The 20,479-nt window shown below is 41.1% G+C and overlaps 1 protein-coding gene across 1 annotated transcript in view; it reads left to right on the plus strand.

The window, feature by feature from the left end:
• Positions 1-20,479, plus strand: part of sspo (SCO-spondin) — a 146,304-nt gene that overhangs the window by 97,339 nt on the left and 28,486 nt on the right. The window contains exons 81-96 of the mRNA XM_023950427.1: positions 4,519-4,739; positions 4,826-4,855; positions 6,331-6,507; positions 9,207-9,413; positions 11,737-11,904; positions 12,025-12,159; positions 13,129-13,366; positions 14,779-14,931; positions 15,038-15,084; positions 15,284-15,454; positions 15,727-15,912; positions 16,460-16,615; positions 16,714-16,838; positions 17,280-17,419; positions 19,801-19,847; positions 19,931-20,170. Coding sequence (XP_023806195.1) covers positions 4,519-4,739; positions 4,826-4,855; positions 6,331-6,507; positions 9,207-9,413; positions 11,737-11,904; positions 12,025-12,159; positions 13,129-13,366; positions 14,779-14,931; positions 15,038-15,084; positions 15,284-15,454; positions 15,727-15,912; positions 16,460-16,615; positions 16,714-16,838; positions 17,280-17,419; positions 19,801-19,847; positions 19,931-20,170 — 2,441 coding nt within the window. The remainder of the gene's footprint in view (positions 1-4,518; positions 4,740-4,825; positions 4,856-6,330; positions 6,508-9,206; positions 9,414-11,736; positions 11,905-12,024; positions 12,160-13,128; positions 13,367-14,778; positions 14,932-15,037; positions 15,085-15,283; positions 15,455-15,726; positions 15,913-16,459; positions 16,616-16,713; positions 16,839-17,279; positions 17,420-19,800; positions 19,848-19,930; positions 20,171-20,479) is intronic.

A 20,479-nucleotide genomic window follows, 5' to 3' on the forward strand; every position in this document is an offset into this window, starting at 1 on the left:
CTGTGCAGAAGCAGCATAAGCAGTCTCCAGAGTTTTTATTTTATTTCCTAATTCTAATAAATCTGCTTTCTCCTTGCGTTTTTTATGCGTTGAATAAGAGATGATTTTCCCTCTCATGACTGCTTTTGCTGCTTCCCAAAGAATACTTGGTGATATTTCAGAAGTATCGTTGAATTCTAAGAAGGTTGTCCACTCTTTTTTAAAGAATTCAATAAATTCCTGGTCTTTTAACAGAGACGTATTAAACCTCCAGGTTGAACCCGAGGGTCTGGGTACTTCCCTTGAAATAGTAACAGAAACTGGTGCATGGTCACTGATAATAATTGGATGAATGTTGGAACTTTTAATTTCTTTCAAAAGGGAGTTACTGACTAATAAATAATCTAAACGAGATTGTGAATGGTGAACTGGAGAAAAAAAGGTGAACCCCTTAGTGCTTGGATGACATGAGCGCCAAGCGTCGCAGAGACCCAGATCATTCATGTACTGCTTTAGAATACTTGCAGACTGCCATGTACGCTGGTTTGCTGCTGTGCTGAGTCTGTCAAGTTCAGGGTCCAAAACAAGATTGACGTCTCCTCCTATAATGATTGTGGAGTCAGAGTGAACTGAGAGTGAGGTGAAGAATCTGTGAAAGAAGGAAGAGTCGTCAAAATTAGGACCGTATACACTCGCTATACAAAAGTCCTTGTTCTGAATGGATATATTAATGATTACAAATCTGCCTTCTGGGTCAGTAACTGTATCCTTATGAGTAAATGTAACATTTTTATTAATCAAAACTGCAACCCCTCTTTGTTTGGAGTTGAAACTGGCAGAATACATAGCTGGATACTGGGAACAGCACAGGAGATGACCAGCTGATAATGATAAATGGGTCTCCTGCAGCAAAGCTATATCTGCTTTAAGATCATTCAGGTGATTTAACACTTTCAATCTCTTTGGCCCAGAACCAAGTCCGTGCACATTCCAGCTAACGATGTTAAGACTGTTCATAGCTGTTCTAACCGGGAGAGTGCAAGGCTAAAAAGTGCGTGTGCCCGTCCGTGTGCGCGTGCCCGCTGTGCGTACCTGCTACACTGACAAGCGCTATGCGTTGTGGGTGAACGTGTCTTGGCTATGAGCTGCATGTTACGTGCGTCCTGTGTGAGCCTAAGTGAGGTTTTTGCAGTTTATCAACGTGTGTGTGCGGGATCGCGTGTGCATGCTCTTATGCGCGCTAGTATGCGCGCGCGCCCGTTCCGTGCATAAATAAATACTCACCGTGGTTGCGTTGACTTTACCTGATTCACATATGAGGACATGGGAAGGGGGGGGGACAAGAGAAAAGAGAGAGGGAAAGAGAAAGAACAAAAAACAAAAACAACGAAACAACAACAGAAACATGAATGTGAGAGAAAGAAAAAACACTTTTCCTGAGAGGTGTGGATTATTGATGATCCGATTATTTCCTAGTTAAATAAGTTTGCGGGTTTCTTCTGGGCAGCGCAGATGTCAGTGCGCCTCTGAAAGCCTTCAGCACAGCCAGGGTGTTACCTCGGGGTCCCGGAACAGCTTGCCATTCACAAAAAGTTTATCAACGGCAACCACCGCACGAGCTCCAGCAGACAGGTGCTTCCTCCTCAGCGGGAAGAGGATTTTCCGCCGGCGGAGGATCTCGCCTGGAAACTGATCATTCACGCTGTAATGTGTGTCTTTCAGCTCTCGCCCTCTGCTTTTTACCTGCATCTTTTGTTTATAATGTTCAAATTTAGCAACAATAGGACGGGGACGCTGATTGTCCGGCCTTTTTCCTCCGAGCCGGTGAACCCTGTGGAAGGAGATCTTCTGGACTTCTTCCTTGGGGAGTTTCAGGTGGACCTCTATAAAGGACTTAACAATGTTCTCCGGGACTTCCCCTGCCTCCTCTGGAATCCCTGCGAACACTAGATTGTCCCTCATGCTCCTCGCCTGAAGATCCAGGAGGGTTTCCTTGATGGATCGGTTTTCCTCAGAGAGACGGGCGGTGTCGTGGCCCAAGATCTTGACGGTCTCTCTGAGGGCCTGGTTCTCCGCTGCGAGCTCCTGCACCTGCTGTTGGCTGAACTCCAGAGACTCTCGCAGACCTTGGAATTCCTTATGGAGGATCTCCAGCAGATTTAAACGGCAATCAAGGCTGGAGAGCCTTTTATCAATCGAATCCAGGATATCACTCATGTTGCTGCCTGGGGAGGAGGCAGCCCCCGGGGAGTCTTCGGGACGGTTGCGTTTGGTGGACGGAGTGGCGGTGTTGGATTTCTTCATGAGGCAGGTATTGAAACACTCGTCGATGTAATTCTCCAGATCCTCCAGGTCCTCCGGGTCATCCAGGCTGGCAAATGCTTGACAAACTTTTTCAGATTTTTATTTTTTAAACTTTCTGGATTATTTAAATATGGCGGTGTAATTAAATAAATCAAAAATGTTTGTTCACAACTTACGCGCCGCCAAGTAAACTCACCACACTCCTCTCGTCGGCTCTCGCGATACTACAGCATCACGTGCTCTACTACAGCATCACGTGCCTGTGTTCTGTTTTCGATCATTCGTTATTTTTCTTTTAAGTTTTGACAATCTTTTATTTTAAAAGATTTTTTATTTTGAAAAATAACCGGATTCTGGGCGGAGGCCCCGGGGAAGATCCAGGACATGCTCGAGAGACTACGTCTCTCGCCTGGCCTAGGAATGTCTGGGGGTCCCCCCAGCCCAGCTCCTCTGGGGAAATGGAAGTCTGGAAATCTTTTTTTTAGACGGCTGCCCCCTTGACCCGCTCCTGGATGAATGGAAGAAGATGGATGGATGGAAAGATGGATGGATGGATTCTCTCAGCTACACCTTCGATCACTTGAGCTTTAAAGTTTGGTCAGGGGAGTAAAAATGACTACATTTGAACAATCTTTTATTCGGAAAAAAGTTGGTTTTGAAAATCAACAGAATCTGTTGGTACATTTCAGTCACTTGAGCACTAAAAGTAGTTTAGCGTGCTATACAAGAAAGTTGTACGTGGAACGTTTCCTTGCAAATCGATAAGGGATTAGTGCACGGACAGAAGAACAGATGGAAGAACGGGCTACGACTTCAAGACAAAAAAAATCAACAGGAGTCCTGCTTAAAATATGGATTTATTGCAACAGGTGATTTCCCACACATGGAGTCTGTTTACATATTACTCACAACATTCATTGGCAGAATATGTTACAAGAGATTGATGTTCCTGGTGTTATCTGTTATCATTATTATTATTAAAATATTTGGTTTTTGTGATGATCAGAGGGTTTTTTTAATTCTTAAATCGGACAAAAATAAGCATCCCCGGCAACCCCCTACCCCTTTCTGCCGGGCCACGGGAAAATCCACAGGGGTTGACCGGACCGCAGCCACATAGAGGTTTGGGAATACTGCTTTACAGGAGACACGGCATGAAGGAGATTGACTGACAAGGTCTTCAGCCAGTCAGGATACAGAACACAATGCATTAAGAAAAAAAAAAGTATGCAAACTTGCACCCAAAAAAACCCAAGTAACAGAGAGACTGCAAAAGGTGAACAGTGACATAACGAGGGGAACGCTGTACATGTCCTTTGGACTGCATTAGTGGCAACAACAGGAGAAACACACCTTCAAACTATATTAACAAGCTTCAATAATCAGCTGCAAGAATTATGACTATATGATGCTACTTTAACACCAGGCACACTCTTTACAAATCCTCCAGGCTTTTGCTTTCGTAGCTCCATTCCGATACATGAAAGACTTGGTGTCATATAATTCTGGCCAGACACAAACCACAAATATTAATTTGTTCTTCCTCATCAACTTTCAAATAGTTGACACTCCAGTAATTTAAAAAATTACAAGTCCTTGACTGGTCAAAGTTCAACTTTGTTTAACTTTCGAAGCATGTTCAATGGCTGTGCCTTTTTTTATGCAGAGCCCCAGAAATCTACAGTTGAACAATCCAAGAATAAGGGGGAAACCCCAGGAGACGATAAACTGCACAGGAAAGCCTGAAATAAGAATCTTGAGTGACAAAGCAAATCGGCTCTGGAGATTTGAGTTGACACTTGATACTTAAAGATGGTAAGGAGCAGCGGGAGATTAACTTTGAGTCTGACCCAAATTAAGGGTGGAAGATTTACCCATAATCCTGTTAAAAAGAATATCAAAACTGGAAATCATTTGGAAACGAGAGCACAGCAAACAGGCAAAAGATGAGTAAACTGCATTAAATAGTTGAGGCGATGTAACATGCTGTGTCCAAAAAAACAGCAGAAAAAGATAGCAGGGTCTAACTTATATACAAAGGATTTCTTTCTTTTTTAGTACGGCAAGTTTAAAGACAACTTTTCGAAATGTTAAAATCATCTCCTCAGCTGTAGTGTGATTTGGGGGCGGCGTCACCACACCCATTGTTCAATGATTATAATGTCTTTCTGATCCAACACTGGGCCTTCAATTCTGGTATCACCTTTCAAATCTTCTATGTTCTGTTCCTTGCAGTGGCTGTGAGCATGGCAGGTGGAACTGCTCCTTGGAGTACTGCCCCATTGATGGTGGTTTGTCACCTTGGGGTCCTTGGAGCTCCTGCTCACTTTCCTGTGGTGGTGTAGGAGTTACAACACGCTCCAGGGGCTGCACACAGCCCTCCCCAGCTCATGGCGGGAGAGACTGCCAGGGCCCCCTCCAGGAAACCACTTACTGTCAAGCTCCTGACTGTCCAGGTAGTGCTCTGCTGCTTCTTTGTGTAGGGGAGGAGACACATGTGACATACGTGAAAGTAATGCCTTTTTGTCTGCTTTTGTTGCAGTTTATACAACAGAAGAACCTGTAGTTACAGGTACACTTCAAGCACTGGATTTTCTGCTCTATAGGGCACACTGGATTATAAGGCGATCCATCAATGAATTGTCTAGTTTCGAACTTATGTCATATACAGTATAAGCCGTACTGAAAAATAAGGCGTTTTAAGCGAGACAAAAGAGTCAGAGATGAGTCCGTCAATCAGTCAGACTGTATTAACTGAATTCACAGTAGGTACCGCAAAGGGTGTCACTGAGCATGGTGTTTGCGGATGTTCACTTTGCTATTGAAGATCTTGCTCTACACAATGGAAAATTTACAGCGTTAATATTTGCGCCACAGTGCTTACTGGGATAGCTTATGCTTATTTGATTTAGATTCGGAATAAGTTACAGTCGTGGCAGACCCGAGTCCCACACGTCACATTGTGCCGAATTATATTAATGAGTGCGGTAAGGAGCAGTCACAGGTTCAAGCCCTTACTAGCGAATATTAAACAGCACTCGATCTGTGATAACCAAGTTTTACCATTGATTTTAATCCGGAATACAAAGCCGATCATTAAAAGATAAATTATTGATAATTTGCTTAATTTTAGGTATATTGACCTATTTTATTTATATCTTTGTTCAGAATTGGAAGCTCTATCATTTGTGATCACCGACCTTTGACTCTGGATCTTGGAAAAATGTGGCTTTTGGTCCCTATTTACAGTATTTTTTCAAAAGTTGTTGGTACATTAGCCACGTTGGAAGCATTAGCCACTTTAGAATCAGTAGCCACGTTAGAATCAGTAGCCACGTTAGTAGCGTTTGCCGCTTTAGAAGTGTTAGCCACGTTGGAAGCATTAGCCACGTTAGTAGTGTTAGCCATTCTATTGGTTTGAGCCACGTTAGAAGCATGTTAGAGTAGAATAGAATGGAATAGATACACTTTATTTATCCCGTAAAGGGGAATTATTCTTGTCTTCTGCAGCAAAAACAGACATCCATGAATACAAACAGCAAAAAAGTGGCATTCACTGAGGATAAAGTGACTAGCCATGTTAGTAGCGTTAGCCATGTTATAAGCGTTAGCCATGTCATAAGCTTTAGCCAGTTTAGAAGCGTTGGCCACGTTCGAAGCATTGAGTGTATTCTCAATACCTGTAATACCCAACCTTATTTGTAACACGTAAAAAAAAAAAACACAGTCCAACACTGCTACACAATAGCTGTGTTAGTATATTCACAATAACACCCAACCAAACATTTTGACAGACCATTGTGTACCTACCAAATGGTTTTGACATCAGTAAGCACATCCAGAATTAATCCATACATAAGACGCACTGTCATTCGTGGGGAAAAAAGAATACTTTTAGGTGTGCCTTGCAGTGCGGAAAAGATGGTACTTTTTCCATTTTTTATTGCAAAACGTTTTTACACAGATTTGCTATTGTCCTACAATGTTTTTGTTTTAAAGTTGGTATATGTCATACAGTATTCTCTTTTTTGTTATTGCCTCTAAAAGAAGATTCCGGTTTCTCTCCTTGGTCAACATGGAGTCCCTGCACTAAAACCTGCACCGACGTTCAAAGCCCGGCTGTAAAGTCTCGCCATCGCTCGTGTGTCAGACCTCCCTGCTCTGGGAATTCTCACCAAGACAAACCCTGCAACTTGCCTCAATGTCCAGGCATGAAAATCACCAGCATCATCTTTACATTTTTGTCTTTTCACCTGCTACTGAATCATTTATCTTTTCTAGTTTGAATACAATACAGCAAGCAAGTATCAATCAAGGAAGTTTGACGAGTATGATGCAAAGTAGCCATAGCAACAGCTTAGTTGACAAACTGAGACTGTGAAATAGGCTGTAGCCAGTGAATTATCCATGGTAGTGAAAATTACGTTTAGCAAAAAATCACAGATAACAACCATTCCAGTCTTTCAGTTATTTTTTTGCCCTGACTGCTCAATCAGTTGTAACTTTTTCCTGAACTGTGCCACAAAATGTTTGCACCAATACTCTGTCTTTAAAGTGTGAAAAAATATGTAATGTTTGATTTGATCGGACTTACTTTAGACACTGATTAAGCAACTTTGGATTAACTTAATCAATTATTTTGTGGGCTTTGAAAGAAACTAAAACCCTTTTTCAAGCTACTGCCCCTATAGTTAGATGTTGGAGTTGCTTATCATTCCTGCCACTTAAGTTACGTTCACACCGCTTTTGGCAGCACACGTTCATGCAACTGTTTTTAATGTAAAGTCAATGTAAATGCACGTAAATGAGCGTTTCAGGTTCCCCGTTTAGTGCAACATTGACTCAGGCACAGGTAGTCCAATGATCGAAGAGTCTGTAATTCGAACCCCACTCCCCCCAGTCATCTGTCGTTGTGTCCTGGGGCAAGACACTTCACCCTCCAGTGTGGCTCCACTGGTGTGTGAATGAGTATGAATGTCCCGGTGATGGTCAGAGGGGCTGCAGGCGCAAACTTGTAGCCACGCCTCTGTCAGTCTGCCCCAGGGCAGCTGTGGCAACATCACTGGCTTATGAGTATGAAGTTAATTCATTCTCAATAATCAGAAATGCACACAACCTGTTTCACAAATACAAACACTCTGATTCAAAACTGTAATTTTACGCAAACCTGCAATGTTAGTTTGGAAATGCACACCTTGTGTTTTACAAACACACACGTTGTGTTTCACACATGCACACTAAAGTTTTCACACATGCACACTAAATGTTTCAGACATGCACAATAAGTGTTTCTCACAAATGTGCATGCTGTTTTTCACAAAAACACAATACATTTTTCAGGAATTCACAACAAAAAGTGGCCATTCGACTGGCTCAAAGTGAACACACCTGCTTTGCTGATGAGTTTGATTGACAGATTCATTAGGCAATGGTAAATGGCGTAAATGGTAAATGGCGTATACTTATATAGCGCTTTCTACCTTCTTATGAAGGCCCAAAGCGCTTTACAGTCACAGTCCCATTCACCCATGCACACACACATTCACACACTGATGGCGGCTCCGCTGCCAAACACTGGCGCCAACCTCCCACCAGAGGCAAGGTGGGGTTCAGTGTCTTGCCCAAGGACACTTCGGCACATGGGCGTGCAAGGCGGGAATCGAACCTGCAATCTTACGATCATGAGTCGACCGCCCTACCGCTGCACCACGGCCGCCCAATGTTAAATTAGTTGACCTGCAGTGTAAAGGGAGTCTCAATATTCACTGTAGAAAAATCTCCAGCAAGTGTGAGGAGATTCACAAATGAGAGCAGGTTTGTGAATGCACATTCTGAAATTTGCACGATATGTGAGTCCATATTACAAGTATCTCAAAATAATGTTTTTGAAGCATCGATTGTGCATTTCTGAAAAATTTGTCATGAATTTCTAAAAAACGTATTGTGTTTTTGTGAAACACATCGTGCACATTTGTGAGAAACACCTATTGTGCATGTGCGAGACATTTAGTGTGCATGTGTGAAACACAACGTGTGCGTTTGTGAAACACAGGGTGTGCATTTGTGAAAGACAACGTGTGCATTTCCAAATTAATATTGCAGGTTTGCGTAAAATTACAGTTGTGAATCAGAGCGTGTTTATTTGTGAAACAGGTTGGGTGCATTTCTGATTATTAAGACTGAAGTAATTCCATATACCAGTGATGTAGACAAGTGTGAATGAGGAGTGAATGAATAATTAACACATTGTAAGCGCTTTGAGCATCTGGAAAAGTGCAGATAAATCGGTAACACTTTATATTAAGATTCCTTAACAAGCTTTGTTAACGCATTAACAAGCATTATAAAATAATTTTTAGGATGTTAGTTAGACATTTATTAGTACAATAAGTCTATTAGGGTTTATTAAATTACTTACCGTAGTTAACACATTTACAAGCATTATTATTAGAATGTTTAGAAGATACTAATAATACATTTATTGGCATTATAGATGCCTAACAAATGTGTCAGTGTTACAAGCTTATTAAGATTTATTAATCACCTTTGTTAACATATTAAGAAGTATTGTTATGTATTATGTATTTAAATAAATATTTATTGATTAACTCTTAATTGAATGTTTTGTTGGATTCTGCAAAATGTTTTAGGCAAAATTACTTTAAGAAATGGAACTTTATGCGCCCAACAGAAGTTCTCTTCAAAAACTACCCTGTACTTCTGTTTAACTACAATACTAAAAAGGAAAACTAGCCAAGTACAAAAAAAGAGCACAGAATCTTTTACAAACGTATCAAAGCTGATGTGGCAAAAATACCAAATATTTAACTAAAAATAATGACTGATTACACAATCATTATATTAAGTAATTTTTTGTACCATGCCAAGTCTACCTGAAATACAAATGTTCTTTTATGATGCAGGTGAAATCTGTTTAGGAGCTGAATGTGCAGGAAGGAACTGCACTTGGACAGAATGGGGGGAATGGAGTCTCTGTTCAAGGTCATGTGGTGTTGGTCAGCAACAACGCATCAGAACCTACTTCCATCCTGGAACAAACGGGTCATGGTGTGAAGACATCATTGGAGGGAACCTGGAGAATCGGTTCTGCAACATTCGCCCCTGCAGAGGTCAGAAGTTCAGGGAAAGTCTCTCCCTGCATGCATCTAGACATTTAGCTAAACAAATTACATGTTACTTGGAATAAATCAGAAAAACAAGTTAAATTTAGAAATATCAGTAGTGAATGATTTTACCAACAATTCGATTCATAACATAATTAGTGGTTTCTGATCCGATTTATAGTCAATTTTGGTTCATTTTAACGATCCAGCTTGATCCGATTCACTGACCTAAAATGGATCCTGGGCATCTTTAGCCAAAAACTTCAACCAGTGTGACTCAGAGAGAAATACCTGGTACCGAACAGTGCAGGAGAAGTTTTCCATATTCCTTGGATTTCTTCAAGATAATCAAGTGTAAATTAAATATGTGCACAAACAAACAAGTAAACATGAATGAATGTCAAATTCATTCACATTTTAGTTTCCTAAAGTTCAGCCCACTGTTGTTTCTCCACATCCAAAGAATCCAAAGGGAACATTCTTAGAACATTCTAGCACACTGTGTGGTCACATGTCTTTGCTGAATTTAAAGTGTTTCCCCACATTGGACTGGAATGACGGACTGATCATTTTTTACTGTCATCACATATGTGTTGTCCGCTGTGATCTGCTTGGTCGTTTTTACGTTGTAATAACATAAACCTACCACGTCTCAATCCAAATGGGATTTTCCAATATATATTTTTGATTTATTTCATTTTGAGCCAATTTTATAATGTATAGGTAGATTCATTTCCATTAACAACTTGTCTCAGACAGATCGATCTGGTTGGATCATAGGAAAATAACATAATTCATGAATGAATCGATTGATCATCACACCCCTAAGATATAAATATGATGTACGAAGCTGCATTGGATTTAACATTGTAATACTCACATTGGTGGAATCCATGACCCCCATTATGGAGTCATTCAGCAGAAATTTCTCATTATAAATAGCATTTCTCTGAGTTGAGAGAATGTAGAAACAGATATCAATAAGTTGACTAATCAATCTATTTTTCGTTTAATTTACTAACCTAGTAAAATGTTCTGCTGTGTAAATAAATATTGTCTTCATTGATTCATTCCAAAAGTTTTAAAACCTGTCATGTTGAGTCTTCGGTAAGAGTAATGTTATCTAACTAATAGGTTGCAGCTGTTTTTTTTTTTTATAACTCATTTATATTCTTTTTGTACTAAGTAGAACACATACTTTAAGGGACTGCAGAGGCATGGATAATGTAACGTAAACCTTAACCCTTGTGCTGTCTTATGGGGTCCAGATGACCCCACTCCTACATTGACGCGTTCTCCCTACCATGACAAAGATGGATAAAGGTGAAGAGGATTTAATGTAATCCATGGACACCAGTGAAGATTACAAATCATTGAAGAAAAAGGGTTCAGCCCACTGTCTAGTGGGTCTAGATGACCCAACTCCCAATGTTAAAGTGCCTTGGATAGCACAAGGGTTAAAAAAACACATTTTTCTTCTTTTTTTTAATGTATTAGAAATGAAAAGTAACAAACACACTATGACTGAGAATCAGAGATATAAAGGAATGCTTTTGTTTATGAAGGTGGAGTTATGCTAATAACCTAACCTAATGAGGATTTGATTGTTACAACCATTTGTGTTATGTCCTTAAAGTAAAAAAAACACTCCAATGAAAATGCTGTTTTTAACATGTTCTTTTGGCATTTTTCTGATGATGAAGGACAAACATTAAGCTTAAAATTGCATTTCTGAGTATTTCTTTCTTCAAACCATCGAGGAACAGAAAAAAATGCCTTTTGAAAAATATTGCATTTGTTAAATATAGAAAATAAGCTGGCCGGGTTCCCAGCTCCCTGCTTTGCTCCATTCTGATGCATCCACTCGTAAACATATAGATCTGTGTACGTCTTTTGTTTTCCTCGTCTGAGCTGAAATCTGGATTGGAATTGTACGCGTGGATTGCTCCAATATTGTTCGCCATTATTGTTGCACTGCTAATGTTAGTTTGGGGGTGTGAGGGGCTGTAAGCTAGTGGGGGAGAGTGTAAACAAAGGATGATGGGGAGTGGTGATGGGCTTGATCCATGCCAACATTTCCACCCACAACTCTGAGGCAAATTTCAAAAGAACTTCTGCAATTCTATCTATGACCAAGACAACGACAGGTTTCTTAAAATGTTGGCTAAAAGTGGGATCATCGTGAGTTAAAGGCTTTTACCACATCAGAAGATGATCGGAGTGAGACTTTAAATGTTCTTTCCTTGAAAGAATAAAATCTTAAGTGATGATTTGAGCTTCTCCCATCAAGAACTAAACTCTGATTTTCTGAGCTGCATTTTTAATTCAGTGAATGGAGGCTGGTCTCGGTGGAGCCCCTGGTCCCGTTGTGATAAGCTCTGTGGTGGCGGACGCTCCATTCGCACTCGCTCCTGCTCAAGTCCTCCACCTAAGAACGGTGGGCAGAAGTGTGAGGGAGAGAAGAACCAGATCAAGCCTTGCAACACTAAACCATGTGGTAAGTGTGACTGGACTCTCTCGATGATAGAGACAAATTCATTGTGTTTATAGTTGGTAAAGGATTAGCCCTGTGAGAGAAGGTACTGCATCAGCTCATGACTGAATTTTGTGTTAACAGAAGGGAAGAGATGCCCAGCAAGCCAAGAGTTTGACCCGTGTGCCAGCCAGTGTCCACAGCGCTGCTCAGACCTCCAGCAGGGACTTCAGTGTCAGGGAGACACTGAATGCCAACCTGGCTGCCGCTGTCCAAAAGGTGATGAAATACAATATTTTAATATGACAACGACAAAACATGATTTCTTCTTTTTCATTGTCTTATAATGTTATGCTGAACTTCTATATTAATGTCGAAATATTTTATTATATTATCCAATTGATAAAAGCTAGGAGATCCCACTTCATCCACCCTGTCACTGAGGAGGTTTCATCACTGGTGTGGAGGATCCCTCTGTGGAAAACAATGGAGTTAAAAAAAATGGAAAAGGAAGAAAAATAATTAATAATAACAAGATTCATTTTATTTAATTTATTCATGGGCTGCACGGTGGCGCAGTGGTTAGCGCTCTTGCCTCACTCCGAGGGTCCAGTTCAAGTCCCAGCTGGGGGACCTGAAACAGAACATCAATGGGGCCCTTTCTGTGTGGAGTTTGCATGTTCTCCCTGTGCATGTGTGGGTTTTCTCCAGGGTCTCTGGCTTCCTCCCACCGTCCAAAAACATCGTTCATAGGTTAATTGCTTACTCCAAATTATCCCTAGGTGTGAATGCAAGTGTGCTTGAGTGTGTGATTGTGGCCCTGCGTCAGGCTGGAGACCTACCTTCGCCCTAGAGTGGCCAGGTTAGGCTCCGGCAGTGACCCCGAAAGGGACAAAACGGGTTTAGAAGATGGATGGATCAATCATTCATTCATTTATTTATAAAGCACCTTCCACCACCAGCCAAGGAGGCCCAAAGTGCTGGACATGCTTCATATTAAAAAAATAAAAGAAATAAACCTTTATGGATGTGTATTGTTGATTCAAGCAAATTAAAAGATAAAAAAAAAATTTGAAATTAAAAAACAAATATGTTACATGTAGCCATAACACTCTAATATAGACAAAGGAAAGCTTCGTTTAGCCTTCAATGAGTCAGCTTCTGCAATATCATTATGCCAGATCAACCCTAGAAGTAACCTTTTTTTACCTTTATGTTCTGGCTAACAGAATTCTGTGTGTGCTTTAGGTCAGCTGCAGCAGGATGGGCTGTGCGTGGAGGTGTGGCAGTGTGACTGTGTGGACTCAGCTGGTCAGATTTGGGCAGCAGGCAGCTGGCATCAGGTGGACTGCAATAACTGCAGCTGCTCTGATGGAAAACTCCTCTGCAGCAACCACAGCTGTCAGTCGGCCTGTGTTTGGAGTTCCTGGTCCAGCTGGGCTCAGTGCAGTGTGTCCTGTGGGCAAGGCCAGAGAACCAGATACAGGTGAGGTGGACACTAGCAGTCATTTAAAGCTGTAAATCATAAAGTTTTTGATCGTTCAGAGGAACATTTTCTGTGTGTTTTCAGTATGAGGAGTTTTTTTTGTGTCTCTATTCATATACATTTTAATTTCAAAAAAGGACTGTTCCTGACAAACAAAATTCAGGATTTTTTACTGTAAGCCTGCATAATGCTGTAGAATTAGCGTTTCTAAAGCAACAAAACAGGGATTTGTCTGGGAAAAAATGTTTTTTAGACAGAGATCTGTGCTTGAATCCTAACAAGTGGATGAAGCTTGGAGTCTTCTCTGCTCCTTCAGATACAAACAGAAAACGAAGAGTGAGTTTTTTTAAATTAACACCAAAAAACTAAAATAATTTTGAATAAAACTAGTTATTTTTGACAAAACATTCGAGCAAAAAAGTTTTGAAAAAATCAAGTATTTACTCCAAAAGTTGACTTTAACCCACTAAAATACTGTAGCTTGTTTTAAGCTGGATGCCTGCTGCAGGACTCAGACCAACCCAGTAATTAGCATGACTGAAATTCAAAAGGTACTGCATGGTGGAGTAGTGGTTAGCACTCTTGCCTTACAGCGTGAGGGCCCTGGTTTGAATCCTGGATGGGGCTTTTCTGTGTGGAGTTTGCATGCAATGGGTTTTCGACAGGCACTTGGGCTTCTTCCACAGTTCAATAACTTGCTTCATTGATTGATGGGTTACTCTAAAATGGTCTCTTAATGTGAATGAGTATGTTTGTGTCACTGATGTATCATGAAAGAAGTACGAATAAAACAAGCATAGATGTAAATCGACATAGAACATGAACCGTGTGTAATTGTTGTGGTGTTTAAATGACATTCATTTGTGAGTCATGCATCAATTATGTAATTTGAACGTGATATGCGCGCTGTATACATAATATTAACAGTTATTCATCGATGATACATGCGTCAAAGGTCTGTTAGACATACATGGAAAGGTCAAAGACAAATTTGCCTATGCATCTTACAAAAATCACGCACAATTGTGAAAGATTTAAATAATAATTGCGTTTAAACAACATAAAATACGCATAAATGGCATAATTCTCAACTGACCAACAATTTTTAGCGGCTCAAAACCGAATTTGAGTAAAGACCCATCGGCCGAAACCCTCAACGAACATCTGCCCACATCGATGAATGACAAATGCAAGCAGCACTTACGAAATATGTATATCACACATGTATCACATGTATCAAGACCAAGATTCCATATGTGTAAAATGCACAAAATGTACCTAGTGAATTTGTAACACTGCCTTTAGAAAGGTGGATGGATGAAATTCAAAAACAGCAAACCTGCATAGATACCTTATGTATTTTTCTAGTTTAACATCTAACATGGTATGTGTTTTCATGTGTTCTATGTCAGGTCTCTAGTTCCAGAGACTGAAGGAGTAGATTGCAACTTTGAGGAAGTTCAGCACAAACTGTGCGATAAGGGACGCTGTCCATCCCTCTGCCTTCTTAACGAGCAGGAACTCGACTTGGGAGACACGTGGCTGCAGGGAGAGTGTGAACAATGGTGAGGTTGAAAAGCATGAAGCTGCAAGGTCTGGTTTTCTTTTAGATTACTAAAGGAGGATGTTATTTTGAATATTTCATACACTAAAGGTTGCTTTTTTTTCCAGCATATGCACACCAGAGGGTGTTTACTGTCAAGACATTGACTGCAGAGGTAGGTCACTTCACTGAAGCATTTCTCTGCTGAGTTGAAGCAAAGGACACAGATGTTCAATGAAAGCAGATGATCAGCTAAATCAGCTCCAAAATGGAGCTGGAGTGTGTATCCATGGTTGCACACAGCAGGACTCAATCCACTTCATAACTTTGATGCTGAAGTTGTGTGTGTGAAGTGTTCACATTTGTCTTTCCAGTTGATGGTAGATGGACGCCCTGGTCAGTGTGGGCTGACTGCTCTGTGACTTGTGGCGGGGGTACCCACGTTCGTACCCGCGCATGTATCAACCCCCCACCACGGAACAATGGATCTGACTGCAGTGGACCGGACAGAGAAACCCAGGACTGCCAGACACCTCCTTGTTTAGGTCTGTACACGCCGGCATAAACGCCCTTGAAAAATACTGAATACAAGAGGTTTTTCAACGGTTATTCGTGAAAAAAATCTGCCAATTGTAGAATTTGTCTTGGTAGGATTTTTAAAAAATAGGTTGTGATATCCTGCCTTTTTACGACAAAATTTAATCTCAAAATTATCCCTAAAAAACGTATCTCGGTCTACTGCTCTGGTAATTATAAATATTGTCCAAAAATAAGCGTGTGTTGTGGGAATCACAGATTTAAATTTTCCTCCCTACAGATAACCTGTGCCGCTGGTCACCATGGTCACCATGCTCCCAAAGCTGCGGGGCGGGATCTGCGTCTCGCCGCAGGCTTTGTTTGTGTGATGAAGATGATGGTGATGAAGGGGATTCTTGTCCCCCTGAAATTGAGGCAGAGAAGAACCGCGAGGAGACCCAGTTGTGTTACAAACAACCCTGTCCAGGTACAAACGCTCCTGCAGAGGGCCTTTACGGGTGGTACTCATCCCTTCTGTCCTTTGCTGTTGTCACGAGATGCACATATAAATGTGTACCATGACAAACAAAGTATTCCTAAGCCAGAAGCACCTCAGAATCCCACTTGTAACATATTTAAAAGTTAACTGATGAAGAAAGAAGGAAATTTTAAAAGTTCTAATATTTAATTTTTATGCTAAACAAGATTCAGATGCAGCTTTTGGTTTTCTGAAGGAGAGAACTGGAAAAATGAATTTAATACTACTTCTTTATTTGTGAAGGTAGTCACATGGTAAGAGATGCTTTTTCCATTTTTATTTTAACACTTGCTGCACTTCATTCTACCTGAAAGACAGCATTCTATTGGTTCGAAAGAGGTTTTTTTTTCTTCTGGATACTTAAAAGGCAGAATTGACCAATCATGCATCTTCAGAGATGCATGCGCATAATTAGGGTAAATTAGTGAAATGCTTATAGGATAAATTGCCTTTTTGAATGATTGAATGAGACTGAGATAACTTGTTTCCTCTGCAGGCTGTCCTATGTCAGCATGGAGTGTTTGGTCTCAGTGTTCATGCATGTCCCAGAGACAGCAACGCTACCGTGTAGCTCTCACCTCCGCCACCAGGGGTCAGCAGTGCAATCCTGTAGAAACACAGAGCAGGAAATGCAGCTTGAGTCAGTGTGATGGTGAGTTTGGATGTCAGAGAACTTTAGCAGTATGGAATCAGTGATAGTGTGCCTATGAAAGAGCTGCTTGAGTGACCGTTTGGTTTCCTCATCTGCAGCCTGTGAAGCTCCGTTTGTGTACTCTGCATGCGGCGCTCCCTGTGACAAACAGTGCTCCCTGTTGGGCCGAGCAGACCTGTGCTTACCGAGCGCAGGGTGCACACCTGGCTGCTACTGTCCAGAGGTGATTCTGCCGATACACGAACCACCGCATAAGTTTTAAGAAAGTCACATCTTTTTTGTCAGGGCAATATCCATGCAAAAATGGCAATATTCTGTTTTAGTTCAAATCTTGTCTTCATGCTAGTGATTTCAGAAATACGAAATAAAAGTCTATGAGAAAATAACACAATGATTATTTTATGTTCACTTGATCAGTGGGGAACAGAAAATACCACAGTTTAGCTTTTTAACTATGTATTTATCATAAAGATTGTTAAAATATATTTTGGTAATTGCTTGAACTGGTGGTCTTTTATGAACTGTTACCTCTCCAGATTGTATCAACATTTACACATGGGATCTAGAAAAGAATGTAGAAGTAAACTATATGTATACAAATAGAAATAAATGTGTTTCTTTAAATGTATAAACAAAGCATTTCTTTTCCTATTCTTACCTGCAGGGTCTGCTGCAGCTGAATGGAAGCTGTGTTTCTCCAGAAAACTGCGGCTGTGTTTACCTGCAACACCATGCTGCAGAAAAGCCCCCCTCCACCATCACCGTCCCTCAGGGGGGCACCATCACTATCGACTGCAGCACCTGGTGAGCCCCGTCATATGTGTCCTTTGTCGTGCCAAAGTATTTGTTCTCTGGCTCAGACACCGACGTTTCACCGTCAACCCAGAACAAACACAGGAAGTCACTTCTTCCACATGTTTAGAAAACATTTGTTTTTCTAAAAAAAGTGTCAAATCAAATGTTGGCCTTGACAGTTTCATGCACAGTTCACTTGGCCAAAAACTTGATTTGGTTTTAATAAAATAACCAGTTTGGAGGATAAAATGCTGCCACATACTTAATAAAGAACAGACTTTCTGTCATTAGATGCAGATCTGGGGCACCGACTGCACATCTATGCGAATTTATCTGGGTTTTATCGTAATTTAGAAGTAAAACTAGGCCAGCTTCTACCCAACACCTTACTTTTATTCCACATGGAACACTGTTATTAAAACAGACTCCTGTCCAGTTAAAAGGCAGGTGGCCCACAGGACATATCAAGTCAGAGACAGCTCAGTAAGCCGATAGAGTGAAAATGTTCATATAAATTACAGCATTAGTTCATCGTATGACAGCATCACTCGTGCGTCACAAGTGCTTCCATTATCCTTACAGATAATTCACAACACATTTACCACACACACAACAATGGCACCTTCCATTTTCATTACGTCCCTTATGCGCAAGCTTTAAGGGAACTGCAAAACACCTGTTCTTACCTTAAGATTTAGCAGCCGCACCTCTCTATGACACTCTATGGCCGGACAATCCAAAAACCTGCAGCATCTGCACGGGTCAGTCCCCCCATACAGGGACAAGTGACTCAAGCTACGTTCACACCACTCTCTCCTTTAAATGATCACTTCCAATGAAAAGTCTACGTAATCTCAAGTAAATGTGTGTTTGGGGCTTCCGCGTAGCTCCGCAAATTTTTAAGACCGTTTTCAGGCTGAACATAAAAAACGCACGGCATTGTACACTCATTTAAAGTTAAACTAAATCTCCATCTCTGGCTCTGGGACGGAGTGGGACAATCGCCTTGGAGCCAACAAGAATGTAACATTTGAGTGTGTTTGGACAGGCCCCGCCCCTTTTAGATGCACATTTGCACCTAACAGTAACGGTTGTAAACTTCCATGAACTTGTTGCTTGCTGCTTTATGATTCTACCCCCCCTTCTATAATAATCTTCCTATGTCTTTAACCCCCCTTTCCTTTGTGCGCTTACACCCCCCCATATCTCTCTCCCATTTCCTCTTTTTCTTTTCTGTCCAGTCCAACAAAAAACAGAAATAAATATGATCAATGTAAATAAAGTTTAGTCTAAAAGAGGTTTATACAATTATACACCTTGTGTTTTAGAAGATTCATTAACCGCTATTGTAACAGAAAACTCTGTGCAACACAAGAGGCCTTTAGCTCTTACCTGCTTGCACAGGTGTTGAACAGAAGAAGTTAAGTTAATAAAAAAGAGTTAAACCAGTTTGAACTTTGACCAATCAGGAACTCTGATTTAGTGACATATGGAAGGTGTCCCTTGTCATTGACAGAAGTGCCAAGTGTTTGAAAATTGATTCCTGAGGATAAATCAGGCTTGATTCATGATCATGATTCCCTAGATTTGCACTTTGGTACTTTACACCAAACCTCTTCCAACTGCAGTTGGAGGACATGTGCTAGTATTGGACAGCAACAGGCCATTAAGAACACAGTGTGTCTGTAGCTTAAGTCTTTATTGACACAACTGCATTTGATCACAAATCTGCTTTTCATAGAAGTAAGCTGGACTAAGAACTTTCACAACCTAAGAGCCGTTTATTTCTCATGGAAAGGAACATCTATGGTTTGAAATCCTTTTAAAGAGTTTTTGCTCTTCAAAGCAGCAGAAAGATCTTACCTAGCAAATGTTGAGACAGGGTGGTGCAGTGGTTAGCACTCTGGCTTTATGGTGTGAAGGCCCTGGTTCAAATCCCAGCTGGGTTCTTTCTATGTGGAGTGGTGGAGCATGTTCTCCTTGTGCATCATGGTTTTTTTCCGGGCATTCAAACTTCCTTCCACAATTCAAAAACATGCTTCATTGGTTAATTGGTGACCCTAATCTCTAGGTTTATGAGCAGCAGAGTGTTTAGGGGCTACCCCACTTTCCCTAAACAGTAGCTGGGATAGGCTCCAGCAACTCTGACTCTGAAAGGGATTGATGGGGTTTCATGGAGTTATGCTACTGTACTGCCCCCTTTGGTCCAAGTTTATAACAGTCTGACATTTGCTGACATCACAACACATCTGGCGAGAAAAATTGTTAAAAAGTCCAACTCCAACTCTAATTTTGTCAACATATAACATATTTTGATTTGCATCATATTACACTGAAATAAACTAAGTCCATGGCATATTTCTGTTATGGTTTTGTTTTTTGTCCTGCAGCCTTTGCCATGAAGGGGTTTTGCATTGTGACACCAGAGAATGTGATGGTAGGAAACCTGTATGTTGAAAGTCTTGCTCTCTTTTTCCTCTGTTATGTGTTCCACCTTGTCGTTCTCTTTCCTTCCCGCAGTGATCCTCAGCGAGTGGTCAGAGTGGACTCGCTGCTCTCCTTGCATATTATCGTCCTCTGACCAGCTCAGTGCTTTAGTTGGAGGGGTGGTCGGTGGAGCCACCATGGTCTCCATCCAGAAACGCTTCCGGGCTTGTCTGGACCTGGACTCTGGTTTTCCTGTCCCTAAAGAAGAGGAAAGCCAGTGCTCTGGACTGCTGGTGGATGAGAGACTCTGTCCAGACCAGAACATCTGCAGAGGTAAGGATGTTTGTGGACCAGGAGAGCTTTTGCTCCTTCTGACCTTTAGATGGAAAAGTCTCAAGCTCTGGTTCTTTCCTTTGATCCTTAGCTAAGAATGACTATTCCGGTTTTGCTTTTTCCCGTTTCCCCTCAGTTGCTGCAGGACTCAGATACTTAGCTGAGATCAAAGGAAACAGAAGATTGAGACAAGCATAGCACCTGAAAAATGAAACGTCATATTAAATAGCATGGTTCACCATGTAATGACAGAAGTAAGCTATAGCCAAACATGTTCAGTGTATATATCTGTCACAGTGAAACAGCAAA

This window comes from Oryzias latipes, chromosome 20 (genome assembly GCF_002234675.1).
Source record: "Oryzias latipes chromosome 20, ASM223467v1".
Taxonomy (NCBI): domain Eukaryota; kingdom Metazoa; phylum Chordata; class Actinopteri; order Beloniformes; family Adrianichthyidae; genus Oryzias; species Oryzias latipes.